The sequence below is a fragment of the Ambystoma mexicanum genome, chromosome 10 (assembly GCF_040938575.1).
Source record: "Ambystoma mexicanum isolate Mex_15411 chromosome 10, UKY_AmexF1_1, whole genome shotgun sequence".
Taxonomy (NCBI): Eukaryota; Metazoa; Chordata; class Amphibia; order Caudata; family Ambystomatidae; genus Ambystoma; species Ambystoma mexicanum.
The window spans coordinates 64,909,067-64,924,682 of NC_090932.1; the positions used below are offsets into that span (position 1 = coordinate 64,909,067).

At 41.6% G+C, this 15,616-nt stretch overlaps 1 protein-coding gene across 3 annotated transcripts in view; it reads left to right on the forward strand.

Moving 5' to 3' along the window:
- Positions 1 to 739: 739 nt before the first annotated feature.
- LOC138491152 (uncharacterized) overlaps positions 740 to 15,616 on the forward strand; it is a 648,478-nt gene continuing 633,601 nt past the window's right edge. For 2 of the 3 annotated variants that reach the window (XM_069617509.1, XM_069617512.1), the window contains exon 1: positions 740 to 903. In XM_069617509.1, coding sequence (XP_069473610.1) covers positions 837 to 903 — 67 coding nt within the window. In that variant the 5' untranslated portion in view covers positions 740 to 836. Of the gene's footprint in view, positions 904 to 2,374; positions 2,993 to 15,616 lie in introns of those variants that run through there. The other variant, XM_069617510.1, reaches the window with a different exon arrangement.

The window sequence follows — 15,616 nt, forward strand, 5'->3', positions numbered from 1 at the left end:
TCTCATGAGAATGGCCTTCCACCATGACACCACCAGAGCCTTGAACCACAGACGTACTGCTACACAAATGTTGCATATCGGGGACACTCTAATCCTTTTTCCTGGGAGGATGTTCTACGGGGCCATTTGAAACCTGTGTGGTTCTTTTCGGCTGCATTAGACAATCATATTTCATTAATGATTTTGAATTATAAAATAGTCATGTATTCATTATTTGTTGGCGGAACCTGTGAGCTCTAATCTGTGACCATGAAAAATAACAACCACTGTAGACTTTTTTCAGCAGTCTCCTGGGATCGCAGACTCTGCACTACATCACCAGCCACAGCGGCCTTTGCCGTGCACAAAATGCTAACACACGTTTTCTCCAAAGCAAGCTTTTAAGGCCTATTTACTGCGTTTCATTCAACCACTAAGTTTGAGTATGCTTACCTGTGCCCCCATATATATGGATTAGTGTATTAAGTATTTTATTCCACAGATAGTAAGAAAGAGCCCCCTCCCCCTTTACAGTGATACTCTCGCAGCTAATAAGTGCGTTCCTTTATACCACGTTGAACTTGCATCTTTATTACACTAACATTTACAGAGGAAGCAGTTGATGATGCTTCGGAAGAATGAGCCTTTAGCTCGGGGTACCTTCTATCACCCTCCACCATTCTTACCGTATGATGTCATACAGGTGCTCTCTCACAATAGGCCGGCATTCCATTCCACAGGAAGCTGCTGGCTGCTGAGAAGGAAGCCAGCATCAGGCACCTGGTCACTGTTACCTCGTGAAACACACCGCCTCTTGCCTCCACACTGTGGGAACAAGTGTGTGTCGACTCCAGGGAATGCACAGGAGCGTTCCCCTGGCAACTGCCCTACAACCAGATCAGAAAGAGGACATTTCAAAGAATGGTACAATGCTGCATTGTATGACCAGGTTTTTTTTTTTTTTTTTTCTTTATATATCTTGATTTACAAAGACAAGGGAACGATCTAATGTTATAACCTAGCTTTCTGAGGCTCTGGAGATATCAGAGAAAACGGCCAAAGCCATTCTGGAGTGGGGTCTATACAAAGTGAACGCAACAGTAGGGTATTTGAGTGGGTGCTGGTGAGAAGTTGCATATCAGTGATATTGGAAGTGTTTTCACGTGCAGTTTTTTTGATTGAATTAGAGTGCCCTTTGTCCCGCCCACTATGCAATCACCACTCCCTTCCCCTTATGTGTTCTATTGTACATTATGCATTGCAATAATCCTTATAATCGCGGAATGGGGGCGCTTTCAGGTCGCCTATGGAAGGGGGCGAAGTAGAGGGTCCGGATGCAACCCTTTGTTGTGAATAAGAACTTGTTTTTTATTGATGACAACCACAGAAAGTTCAATGCCTTGTTTCCCGCGCCACAGTAGTATCAGAGCTATCAGGTAAAAATGTTGCCATGAAAAAAGTCATCAGGATCACGACTTTAAAAAAAAATGGATTGATGATGCACCCTCCAGGCTATCAAACACTTTCCCCAAATATTTTGTTTAATTAATAGCAAATATATATTTTTTTTTAGGGCGGGAGTGTTAATTCCAATGGGATCAAATTATGTTGTCATTATAATTATTCTACTAACCAACATGTTGATCTCAAAAACAGAAAAGCATATGATGGATTACCGCATATTGGATATTGGGTTTTTTCAACTCCAAAAATGTTAAGCGATGTCACATAGCTTCGAATTAATACTATGTACTAACGTCTTCATCTGCCATCCTGATAGCAACATATTTCTGCCAGAGCCCTGTGCTTTGATCAGCTCTCTAGCATTTTCTTCTCTGACAGTAGAGTGAAAGTAAAAGCTCCTTTCGAAGGCACTTCCTGCTAGTTATTGCCCAGACGTCAGCCAACCAGCATGCAATATTTGCTTTTAAATGTGGGTATTAATAAGACCAATAATCACAGCACTTAGAATCCCACGAAACGCGGCTTGAAGCGCTGCATACAAACCTGAAATCAGTAGGAACGGTTCTCTGATGCCCTCTGCGGTCCAGTTCTTACCGTTTAAATGATAAAATATAAAAATGACATGTTGTTGTCCATAATATGAACTTGCCTTTGACATTAACAAACAGTAAAACAGAGACGAAGGCAAGAAAGCTAATTAAGGGCTGGAGTATTTAACGTATGAAAAGACGGGATTGCCTCTAAACGTCCAGACTTCAAAGGAGAACTTACAGGGACTTTTTGGCTCTAGGAAGAAGTTAGTAATACAACGTTATTAGCCTTACACTGCCCAGACTGTACATGTTGATTCTGGTGACATCATAAAGCAGAAGCTCACAACTCTAATGCTTTGTGACTCACCAGTCGTCTTTTCTGAAGAACCCTGTGGCTTATTATGTTGGTGCAATTTGCTAAGTGTCCTCTAAATTGTCTACCTCCCAAGATCCATAGGTTTTGTTTCCCTGCCTCCTTACCCTTTTATTACTCCATCTCCTTTTTGCGAAAGCAGTTGTTGCTCTTTTTTTCATTGTCTATTTCTCACTTTTTGACTCTCTCTCGCTCTGTCTCTCTCTCTCTCTTTTCTTTTCTCTCCTGCCTCTCTCTCTTCTGTTCTCCCTCTAGATCTTCTTTTTTGACCCTCTCCCTTCTACTCTCTTTTTTTTCTCTCCTGCCCACCTCTCTCTTTTAATCTGTCTCTATAGCTCACCTTCTGTCTCTTTCTTCTCCCCCTATCCTTCTTCTTTCTCTCTTCTCCAGTCCCTTCAGCCTCTTCTTGGCAATTCTCTGATCTTCCCCAGCCTTGTTCAACCTTTCTGCTTGGCTGCCTCCTGCATTGCGGCCAACCCTCTCCACAAGTAGAAGTTTGTCTTATGGATGTGACATGAGTCCCACGCTTGTGCTACGGCCATCATTGAGCTACTGATCGCCGTATGGATCGCAGTATTTTGTGGCTGGACTTGCAAAGCTCCTGGACACGGCCTGGATCCTCTTCCACTGCTGAGCGCACTTGGTACTTGACCGTGACAATACCTGCCCTCTTTTCCCGCTGCACCAACTCTAAGGTCATAGCAATGATGGAAATGTCCAGTTGACATATTGAGGATGGAAGTCATGTTTGCACCTAGTCTAGAGGTCATGGTAATGATCCAAACTTTGCTTTGCGACTTGTCTAGGACTCAGAGCAATGAAGGACAAGTCTGGGGGTTATATTAAGGATGCAAAACATTTTCTTCAACTAATCGTGGGGTCATGGTAAGCATGGGAACCATTCTTTGCAACACGCATAGTGGTCTTCAAAATGGTGGAAACCATTCTTGCCAAGTAGTTGGGGTGTCATAGTAGTTAATTAAGCAATGAGTCTAAGTGTCATAGTAATTAAGGAAACCATTATCTACAACACATCTTGCGGAAATAGTAATTAATTAATTGTTTGCAAAGCAGTTAGAGGTCATAGTAATTAAGGAAACCATTTGCAGCTAGTCCGGGGGTCATGCTAGTGATGGAAGCCATTGTTTGCAGCTAGTCTAAGGGTGATGTTAGTAATGGAAACCAATTTTTACAGCTAGTTTAGGGGTGATGTTAATGATGTAAACCAGTATTTTCAGCTAGTCTAGGGGTGATGTTAATGATGTAAATCATTCTTTTCAGCTAGTCTAGAGGGGACTTTAATGATGGAAACCATTCTTCTCAGCTAGTCTAGGGGTGACTTTAATGATGTAAACCAGTATTTGCAGCTAGTTTAGGGGTGATGTTAATGATGTAAACCATTCCTTGCAGCTTGTCTAGGGGTAATGTCAGTGATGGAAACCAATCTTTGCAGCTTGTCTTGGGGTGATTCTTTTCACTGGTCTATGGTAGATGTTAGTGATGGAAGCCATTCTTTTCAGCTAGTCTAGGGGGTGATGTTTATGATGTAAACCATTCTTTTCAGCTAGTCTAGGCATGATTTTAATGATGGAAACCATTCTTTGCAGCTAGTCTAGGGGTGATGTTAAAGATGGAAACCATTCTTTTCAACAAGTCCAGGGGTGATGTTAGTAATGGAAACCAATTTTTACAGCTAGTTTAGGGGTGATGTTAATGATGTAAACCAGTATTTTCAGCTAGTCTTGGTGTGATGTTAATGATGGAAATCTTTACTGCTAGTCTAGGGTGATGTTAATGATGTAAATCATTCTTTTCAGCTAGTCTAGGGGTGACTTTAATGATGGAAACCATTCTTTGCAGCTAGTTTAGGGGTGATGTTAATGATGTAAACCTTTCTTTACAGCTAGTTTAGGGGTGATGTTAATGATGTAAACCATTCCTTGCAGCTTGTCTAGGGGTAATGTCAGTGATGGAAACCATTCTTTGCAGCTAGTTTAGGGGTGATTCTTTTCAGCTGGTCTATGGGAGATGTTAGTGATGGAAGCCATTCTTTGCAACTATAATAGGGGTTATGTTAGTGATGGAACCCATTCTTTGTAGCTAGTCTAAGGGTGATGGTAATGATGTAAACCATTCTTTGCAGCTGGTCAAGGGGTGATGTTAATGATGGAAAATGTTCTTTGCATCTAGTCTAAGAATGATGTTAGTGATGGAAGCCATTCTTTTCAGCTAGTCTAGGGGTGATATTTGTGACGTAAACCATTCTTTGTAGCTAGTTCATGGGTGATGTTAGTGATGGAAACCATTCTTTCAGCTAGTCTAGGGGTGATGTTAATGATGCAAAGACAAGAAGGTATCCACAAGCTGTGGAACCCTCACGTCCCCTGCACACTCGGGGTTACTGTCCTTAGACAGACAATGGTTAGAGCTTTATCTGTCTGAATATTCACAACAAAGTAAGGATAAGAGTTTAGAACAGTTCATTTTGTAGGGGTAAACAGGCATTTCACCAATGGGTTAAAGGTAATGAGTAATGGGTTTAATGATGTAAACCATTCTTTTCAATCGTCAGCTGGGGCCTCCCTTTGGAACAGCCTCCCTGCCACCTTGAAACTTGAGGGGAACCATCTACGGTTCCAGAAACTCAAGACCTTCCTCTTCGCTTCTGCCTTTGCTCCTCTTCTTCCCTGCTGACTTGCTTTCTCTCTCGGGACTGTGCACCTGGCCACCCTGTGTCCTTCGGGCCCAGGTACTTGCTCACCTTGCCACCCCTTTGCACTGCCTCCGAGCCACCCCTTGCACTGGGGCCTGTATCTGTACCCATACAGTCCCCCACCCACGCTTTTTCTGCACTTATCAGATACACCCTATCTGACTTACCTAGCACTTTGCCACTTTCGGGCTGCCCTACTACTGTATATCACTTTTATTTATTTCTTTTTTTTGGACTTATTATAATTATTTATTTTGCTCTGTCTTATGTTCCGCACTATCCAATGTCACCTCCCCTCTTGTGCACTTTCCTCCTTTTCCCCTTCCCCATGCACTTACACGTTCTCAATGTCACTGGGCCTAGTAAGATCGCTGTTTTTGTTCTCCCCTGTTCCCCTCCCTTCGCCTGGTCGCGCTCTGAAACACCTGTGTATGAGCACGATATAAATAAAATATATCATATCATATCATTCTTTGCAGCTAGTCTACAGGTTATGTTAGTGATGGAAGCCATTCTTTGCAGCTAGTCAAAGGGTGGTGTTAATGATGTAAACCATTCTTTGCAGTTAGTCTAGGGCTGATGTTAATGCTGGAAACCATCCTTTGCAGCTAGTCTAAAGGTAATGTTAGTGATGGACGCAATTCTTTGCAGCGAATCTAGGGGTGATGTTTGTGATGGAAGCCAATTTTTACAGCTAGCCTAAGGGTGATGTTAGTGATGGAAGCCATTCTTTGCAGCTAGTCTAAGGCTGAGTTTAATGATGTAACCCATCCTTTGCAGTTAGTCAAGGGGTGATGTGAATAATGGAAGACATTCTTTTCAGCTAGTCTAAGGGTGATATTGGTGCCGGAAACCATTCTTTGCAGCTAGTCTAGGGGTGATGTTAATGATGGAAAACATTCCTTGCAGCTAGTTGCAGGGTGATGTTAATGATGTCAACCATTCTTTACCACTAGTCTAGGGGTGATGTTAATAAAGGAATCCATTCTTTGCAGCTAGTCTAAGGGTGATGTTCATAATGGATTCCATTCTTTACAGCTAGTCCAGGGGTGATGTTATTAATGGAATCCATTCTTTGCAGCTAGTCTAGGGGTGATGTTAATAATTGAATCCATTCTTTACAGCTAGTCTAGGGGTGATGTTAATAATTGAATCCATTCTTTGCAGCTAGTCCAATGGTGATGTTAATGATGTAAACCATTCCTTGCAGCTAGTGCCAGGGTGATGTTAATGATGGAAAACATTCCTTGCAGCTAGTGTCAGGGTGATGTTAATGATGTCAACCATTCTTTACAGCTAGTCTAGGAGTGACGTTAATAATGGAATCCATTCTTTGCAGCTAGTTTAAGGGTGATGTTAAAAATGGAATCCGTTATTTACATCTAGTCTAGGGGTGATGTTCATAGTTGAAACCAATCTTTGCAGCTAGTCTAAGGGTGATGTTTGTGATGGAAGCCATTCTTTTCAGCTAGTCTAGGGGGTTCCATGTGTTAATATCCCTGCAAAAATATCGGCATACAAAAATATCGCCATGTTTTTGCTGCAATATGAAGGCATGAAACCTGCGGGGGAAACCCCAGCATTATTTTTAAAGGAGCGGGGGACACCCCCACAACCGCCACTCTCAACAAAAAAACAAGATTATCCCCCCAAAAATATCGCCTATGGCCGTTCAAGACGACCATATATATGCCAATATTTTTGGTGGGGAAAATATGTAGTGATACCGTGTAGGGGTGATGTTAATGATGTAAACCATTCTTTTCAGCTAGTCTAGGGGTGATGTTAGTGATGTAAACAATTCTTTTCAACGAGTCTAAGGTAATGCTAATGATGCAAACCATTATTTACTGCTAGTCTACGGGTGATGTTAATGATGTAAACCAATATTTTCAGCTAGTCTAGAGGTGATTTTAATGATGGAAACAATTCTTTGCAGCTTGTCTAGGGTTGATGTTAATGATGGAAACAATTCTTTGCAGCTAGTCTAAGGGTGATGTTGATGATGTAAACCATTCTTTGCCGCTTGTCCCGGGGTGATGTAAATGATGTAAACAATGCTGTGTAGCTCGTCTAGGAGTAATGTCAGTGATGGAAGACATTATTTGAAGCTAGTCTAGGGGTGATGTGATGTTAGTGATCGAAGAGATTTGTAGCATCAATGATGAAATAGAAGATATATATATATATATATATATATATATATATATATATATATATATATATATATATATATAACTAGGGGTTTATTGATAAGATTAAGTATTATGAATATGTATTAAAAGGGGATATGAAAGGCGTCTCTGAAGGAAAATGCTTCAGTCTCTCCAACTGTCTTCTCAGTGTCCTCTTCCTCCTCCACATTCTCCTTCCAGAATCCAAGTAGATTCCACACAAGTGTAGCAGCAGATGTACCATGCTACACATCCCTCTTCTTTCTAGACAAATCTTTACTCTCCATAGTCTGTTAAGTACTTCGGTCTTTGATACTTTCTCCCAAACCTTGATACGAACGTTTTCATCATAGATGGTACATATTTGGAATTTACTGGTAAGGAAACAACGTTCTGGTTCTCTTTACATTCACCAACATCAATTCTGTCCATACTCTCACCACTAGCTTTATTATTCACTTCCATGATTCTACCATTATTCCATACTCTTCCATCACTTGTTCTTACTGCATGTTTAAACACTTCAATAACATGGACAGGATCAGACCACCTGATGCCTTTCACTCTCAAAGCTTCCGGAAGCTCCACCTTCATAAAACAACCTACTTCCAATGGCTCATTACACCTAAATCTTTTCCTGTCATGCCGTACTTTATTCCTACTTTGACTCTGTCCATCCAGGACATAATTTGGTAGTTGCTTTTCTACCTCTGCTCAATTCGAATGGTGATATACCTGTAGAACTGTGCGAAGTGAACCTATGTGCTATAATGACATTCCTGACTGCTTCTTTCCAACTCATTCCATTGGCCCATGCCCATCTAATGGCATCTGTGAGAATCCTGTTGTATCTTTCTACTACACCATTAGTCTGTGGGTGATACACTGCACTAGTCATATGCTTGATCGATTTTTCTTTCAGGTAATCTTCCATCTCTCTCGAGACAAATTGGGGACCATTATTTGATAGGATGACTCCAGGATATCCTTCTTGACCACATACCTCTTCCATGAAATTGATAATATTTTTAGTTGTGATATTCAACATCATTTTCACTTCTGCCCACTTTGTTAAAATATCAATCATTACCACAAAAAACATTTGACTTCCTTCACTCCATATCGGACCCATTATATCAATCCCTACTTTCATCCATGGTCTACTCGGCACATCAGTCATAACTATGGGATACTCATTACCCACACAACTCTTATCAGACTTATTACAAAGGATACAATTTCTAATGATCTTCTCAATTTCTGCATCACACCCCGGCCACCAGTATGTGTTCCTTATCCTGGACTTGGTTTTGGAAATGCCTTGGTGGCCTTCATGTCCCAGATCAATTATTTTCTTCCTGACATCTTCAGGTGGCATTAATCTGTCTCCTCTAAGTAAATATCCATCTTGTACGCTCAACTCATCCCTGACACTCCATATGCCTTGCACATCTGCCTCCTTGATCTTATTAACAGGAACATGTTTATTGTTGATATTTTCCATCATAAACTGTAATTTTACATCTTTATTCATGCCTTCCATCCATTCTTCCTTAGCAATAGCTGTGTCCTGCAACATACATATCATTTCGTGTTGATTCTCTTCATCTCCACTTCCACTTTCCGCTTGAACATTCGTAAGCCTGGATAAACAGTCTGCCGCATAATTCCTTTCTCCTGGAATTTACTTAACCACTACATTGAACTCTTGCATCCTATGCACCCATCGCCATATCCTTGCCGACACCTTGTCCAGTCCTTTGTTCATGAATAGTTCCACAAGTGGTTTGTGATCCGTGTTTATCTCAAATTGTGTCCCTCAGACAAAACTTCTGAATTTGTTCACTGCCCATACAATGGCTAAGGCCTCCTTTTCAATTGTTGCATACAACTTTTCTGCTCCCTTTAGCAGCCATGAAGTAAACGCAATTACCTTTTCCTCTCCATCATGTAGTTGCGGCAACACCGCACCTAGGCCCACATTACTAGCATCCGTTGTGATCACCGTACGCTGTCCTCTTACAAAGTTCTTCAGTGCCGGCGCAGTTGTCAGGGCATTCTTTATGTTATTGAATTCCTTCTCACAATCTTCATTCCATTCATACTTGACATTCATCCTGGTGAGATCCCTCAATACAGCTGTATGATCAGCAAACTTTCTAACATATTTAGAATAATACTCAGCCATTCCCAAGAATGTCCTCAGTTGTTCTTTGTTGCCAGGTGTAGCCATATTATTGATTGCAGACATCAAGTCCGGCTTGGGCATAATCCCCTGCTCTGATATAACATGGCCCAGATATTCAATTTGCTTCCTATGAATCTTTGACTTCTCTCTGCTCAATGTCATGCCCATCTTATGCAATTTTCTCAATGCTCCATCCAGAATTCTATCAGGCTCTGCTCGATCTTTAGCAAATACAAGAATATCATCTTGAAAAAAAATAATGCCCTCATCACCATCAAAAATGTGATGCATGGTCTTCTGAAACACTGAAGCTGCTGATATAAGACCAAATGGCATTCTCCTATATTGATACAAACCCTCCGGGGTTATAAACACTGTCAGATGCCTTGAGTCCTTGTGCAGCCGAATTTGGCGATATGCAGAAGTAAGGTCTAGAGTCGAAAACACTTTTGCTGAGCCCATCGTTGATAGCAACTCTTGAATGTTAGGAAGCGGATGTCTCTCAGGGATGATGCACTTGTTCAGTTCTCTGAGGTCGATACACACGCTCACCTTTCCAGAGCTCTTCCTCACCACTACCAACGGTGATACCCATTCAGAAGTATCAATCCTTTCAATTATGCCCTGCTCTTCCAGTTTCTTCAATTCGCATTTGGCCTCATCTCTCATGGCTAAGGGCACATTTCTCAGCTTCTGTGCAAGCGGTTTACAATTCTCTCTGAGCTGTATCCTGTGCGTAATCCCTTTTGCACAACCTATTTCATCCTTAAACACCTCCTTCTTCACTGCCTCTGTAGACATCTCTTTGGATTCAATTACATATATAGACTCCTCAGCACTGGCATCCAATCTGACCTTCAGCTATGCCTGATGCATCCAGCTAAGTAGAGGCATTGTTCCTTTTCTTGATACATAGGGCCTCATTACGAGTCCGGCAGTAACCGAGGCGGTAAAGCTGCCTGGTTACTGCCGGACTCGTATTACCATTCCACCCCTGTGATTCCCGGAATTACCGGGGCATTACAACCCCGGTTTCCCGGGAATCACGGAGGCGGAATGGTGTTAATCCCCATTCCCATTGAGTCCTATGGGACTCAATGGGAATGGGGATCATGGAAACACCGGCAGCATCTCGTGATGCTGCCGGTGTTTCCTCGTCCGCCTGCAGATGGGCGGTGTTAAACCCGCCAGGTCAAACCTGACGGGAACATCACCTGCAGGAGTCGGGATCAGGCAGTCCGGAAACAACGGTGGCGGTGTCAGGACTGACTGGGTTAGTAACAGGAAGAGTAACAGGATTAACATTGTGCTTTCAGAGCTGGCTGGGTTAGTTGTGCTTTCAGAGCTGGCTGGGTTAATAACAGGAAGAGTTTGTACATAGAATTAACATTGTGCTTGCCCAAGTCAAGATGGAGCGAAAGAAACTTAGTCTGATTGGTTAAAGGAACAATGATATGTTTGGTTTGCCTGATTGGTGGAAAGGACAATGGGTTTGATTCTTGGGAGGTGAGCAAGATTCTAAACTGCCTTTCATCCATAGAAATTCAGTGGCTGGTTGTACATTATTTAAGCTCCTTAAGTAAGGCCTTTTCAGAGCTCAGAAAATCTACCAAAGAAGTAAGAATATCGTTAGCTGATCCAGTTTGAACAAGAAGACATCAGGTGGGATCGTTCTTTTAAAGATTTTAAGATTGTCACAGTGAACTTTCATTTTCTTTTATAAGAAAACTTAAAGAGTTAACAAGTTTCAAAATTATTTGAGAAAAGAGACATTTACAGTTAAAGTTATTATAAGGAAGACAAGCTTGAAGATTGTGCGTAGAAGTTTAAAGTTAATAACTGCATGTAATGTTCTTCAAGACTGTTTAATTTGTGCGCGAGCTCGCAAGTCGTTGTTTACGTGTTTTTTGAGAACGCGCTGGTATTCAGAGCGATAGAGCGCGTGCCCAAATGAATTGCGCGAGTGAATTTTAGCGCGTGCACATTTTTAACGTGAAAGACGTTTCATGAGAAAGCGCATGTTGGTTTGCGATAGAGCGCGTGCCCAAATGAATTGCGCGAGTGAATTTTAGCGCGTGTACATTTTTAACGCGAAAGACGTTTCATGGGAAAGCGCGTGTTGGTTTGCGATAGAGCGCGAGTCCATTTTTATTAAGCGTGAGTTGTTTTTAACGCGTGAACTATTTTACGTGAATTACGTTTCGTTTCTCCGCATGAGTTCGGTAGCGATAGAGCGCGAGTCCATTTTAACTAGCGCGTGTTATTTTTATCGCGTTTACGTATTTTTTCACACACGCGGGTTTGGTAAAGAATCGCGTGTGTATTTTAAACGCGAGGACAATTCTTCACGTCTTCTGATTTCACGTGTTTAACGCACGCGCTTATCAAGGAAGAAACTATACGTTCTTTGTGTAAATAAGAAAACAATTCACACGCAGAAGGAAAGCAGCATTCCAGAAAGTTGAAGAATATTTATTTAATGAAATTTATGCAAATGGAATTCAATACTTCAGAGAAAGACTGCATTTTATAAAAGCATTAAAAACTACATAGAGTTAAAAGAACTTTGAAGCAAGAAGAATATCTAGTTCTGAAAGGTGTTTGCAAAGGCCATCACTTTAGGATTCTAAAGAGACTTGAGTGGCTTGAACTATATGCACTACACAAGATATATTTACAAGATATTCCACACAGATTATTAGCCTCTAAGTCTTTTACTGAGGTTTAAGAGGTAAAGAGTTCAGAGTTTATTTAGAATAATTTTAGAAAAGAAGTTTATATTATCATATAAGTGACCAGGTGTATTTGTTTACCACAGATACCAGAGCCTACCAGACGGTTGCAGGGCTGCAGTGTCTCCGTTGTTATTTTCTCCAAATTCCCCTTTCCCTTTCTTGGGGTTTTCAGCTCAGCTTATATTTATGGGTTGAGAGGTGAACTCCTGGTGAGGGTCTGTGGGGCCAGCATCAGCTCCTGTGGAATTCAGTCAAGACGGACCATGACAGGCGGCGGGTTTACCGCCACCGTTATTTCCGGACCGCCTGATTTGTAATGAGGCCCATAGACTTTTCCTTTGGCACTTCTATCCTTGAAAACTAATTTCGCCTCGAACCATCCAATTATGTCTATTTTCACGCCACCATAAGCACTAGGATCAATGTCTGATTCATTAAGCCATCTCAAACCAATTCTTCTCCATAGCTTTTCAGGCAACAGCGTATATTTCGCTCCTGAATCAGTCATCATTCTCACTGGAGCATCGTTTATCATAATGAAGGTCTTGGGACTCTCCAGTTCCGTACCATTCCCAGTATCGCTGATACCAAAGACACATTCTTCCTCTTCACATTCTTCTGGACCTCCAATCCAATTCATGCTTCCTTTATCAACCCTACAACATTTGGCCAGATGGCCCTTTCCATTGCAGTTTTTGCAGATAATGTGGATAGCTGGACACTCAGGACTGTTAGCCCAGTGCATGGGACTGTCGCACCTAAAGCATGTCCTAATCCTTCCTCTGCCTCTCTGACTCATTTGAGGCCGTCGATTACTCATAAAGCGCCCTCTGTTGTACCCTCCATAACCATGTCCAAATCCTCTGCTTTTTACATCATTACTGTATTTGTAAGTACTTTGCATCCTGGGTTCCTCTTTCCGTTTCACCACAGCATTTTTATTGTTCCCATTATCAACTTTTGTCTTTTGAATTGCATTGATATGATTTTCTGGCTTCAGAGTGGTACTCTTCACCCTATCCTCTAGCGTCTTGACACAATTTTCCATATGTTCAACTTCTTTAGCTATGCGCAGTACCACATCCAAATCCGGATCATCTTCAGCCCATAGTCTCTCTCTAACTTTAGCGCTATTACACTCCAGCATGAATTGATCTCTGAGTCTTTCTTCTAATTGTGGCCCAAATTTGCAATTCTTTGCTAATTTTCCCAGGACAGTTATAAATTGTTCCACGCTCTCTCCACTTTCTTGCAACCTCTTACCAAACGTATACCTTTCCAAAATTGTACTGAGTTTCTTTTCATAGTGTTTATTCAACTTGGCAATACATTTTTTGTATTCGTTCATCTCCCTTTCATCAGGTAAATTTGGCAAGTCCTCATACTTTTCTTGTCCTGCTGGTCCCAAATAGTGAAGCAACAGTGATTTCTTTCTCTCCACACTGTAGTTTGTTCCACAAACCACTGAAGCATAATGCTCGAATGACTTTAACCATCTCTTCCATGGTAAGTTTGGTTCTCCAGCTTCCAGCAAAAACATGGCTGGTGGTGGGACAGTGTGCATTGTCATATTGCCAACTTCAGACTGGTCACCTGCTCCTCTGTTGCTAATGATTGCTGCAGACCCCCTTGTATTGACAATGTATAGTTCTTTTATTCTCACATATAAAACACTTCCTTATGTTTTCTCTTGTGTGTAGTCTGTACAATATCTCTCTTTTTTTTTATGATGACTGTCACCATATAATACACTGCTCAACAATTATCATTGGCTCCCTTTTGCTTTCTATAATGTGCAGGTACTGAGATGAGTAGGAGCAGGAGCGGATCACTCGATCCTCATTCACTTAAACCTCTTTAATTATTATTTTTTTAAATCATGTGCGGTAACATGCGCTTCTGTATACTGCAGTTTTTCATCGGAATGCGCATATGAATTACTTATATTTAATTGTATGGATACTGGAACCCTTTGATGAACTCTGTCACGCTGTCACAGTGGCCGCCGTAACCCATAAATCTACAGATAGGACACTGTTGGTTTCTTTTTTTTAAGATTTTGGCTTGCTGTTGCTACGGTTACGGTTTGGCTTGCTGTTGCTACGGTTACCCAACCCAAAATGGCCGCCCGTACGCAACTCGCATCGTGGCGTCGCGGGTGCTTTCCTTTAAAGCGATCAGCTTTCCTTCGCATTGCGAGCTCGCAAACAGCTCGGGGCAGTGTTTGTATTCAATACGCGGCTCGAGGTGCTCACGCGCGTCACAAACCGAAACCGTGAGTCACTAACCAAGCATACATATATGTATATAACAACTTGCTCGTTCCGGATGTTAGCTTGCTAATACTTCTTAATCATGCATGAAGGCAGGGTTCTTTCACTCTCACCTGCAAACTTTAATTTCTTCACTTCGACCTGGTGACTGCTGTTCCAAACTTTCTTGTCACCAAATGTAGCATCAATGATGAAATAGAAGTTGTATATATATATAACTAGGGGTTTATTGATAAGATTAAGTATTATGAATATGTATTAAAAGGGGATATGAAAGGAGTCTCTGAAGGAAGATGCTTCAGTCTCTCCAACTGTCTTCTCAGTGTCCTCTTCCTCCTCCACATTCTCCTTCCAGAATCCCTGTAGTTTCCACACCAGTGTAGCAGCAGATGTACCATGCTACAACATTCTTTTCAGCTGGTCTATGGGAGATGTTAGTGATTGAAGCCATTCATTGCAGCTATTCTAGGGGTGATGTTAGTGATGGAAGCCATTCTTTGCAGCTAGTCTAGAGGTTATGTTGGAGATGGAAGCCATTCTTTGCAGTGAGTTCAGGAGTTCTATAAATAATGGAAGCCATTCTTTGCAGATTGGTTAAATGTATGCTAGTAATGGAAAACATTATTTACAGCTAGTCTAGGAGTCATGCTAGTGATGGAAGCCATTCTTTGTAGTTAGTATGGGGGTGATGTGAGTGATGGAAGCCATTCTTTGCAGCTAGTGTAGGGTTGATGTTAGTGATGGAAGCCATTCTTTGCATTTGGTATAGGGGTGATGTGAGTGATGAAAGCCATTATTTGCAGCTAGTCTAGGGGTGATGTTAGTGATGGTAACCATTCTTTGCAATTAATATTTGGTTGATGTGCGTGAAGTAAGCCATTCTTTGCAGCTAGTCTAGGGGTGATACTAGTGATGGAAGCCATTCTTTGCAGTTAGTATAGGGGTGATGTGCGTAATGGAAGCCATTCATTGCAGCTATTCTAGGGGTGATGTTAGTGATTAAGCTGTTATTTGCAGTTAGTATAGGGGTGATGTGAGTGATTAAAGCCATTATTTTCAGCTAGTCTAGGGGTGATGTTAGTGATGGAAGCTGTTGTTTAGAAATCTATTCATGGGTGATGCTAAAATGGAAACCATTCTTTGCAGCTAGTCTAGGGGTGATGTCAGTGATGGAAGCTGTTCTT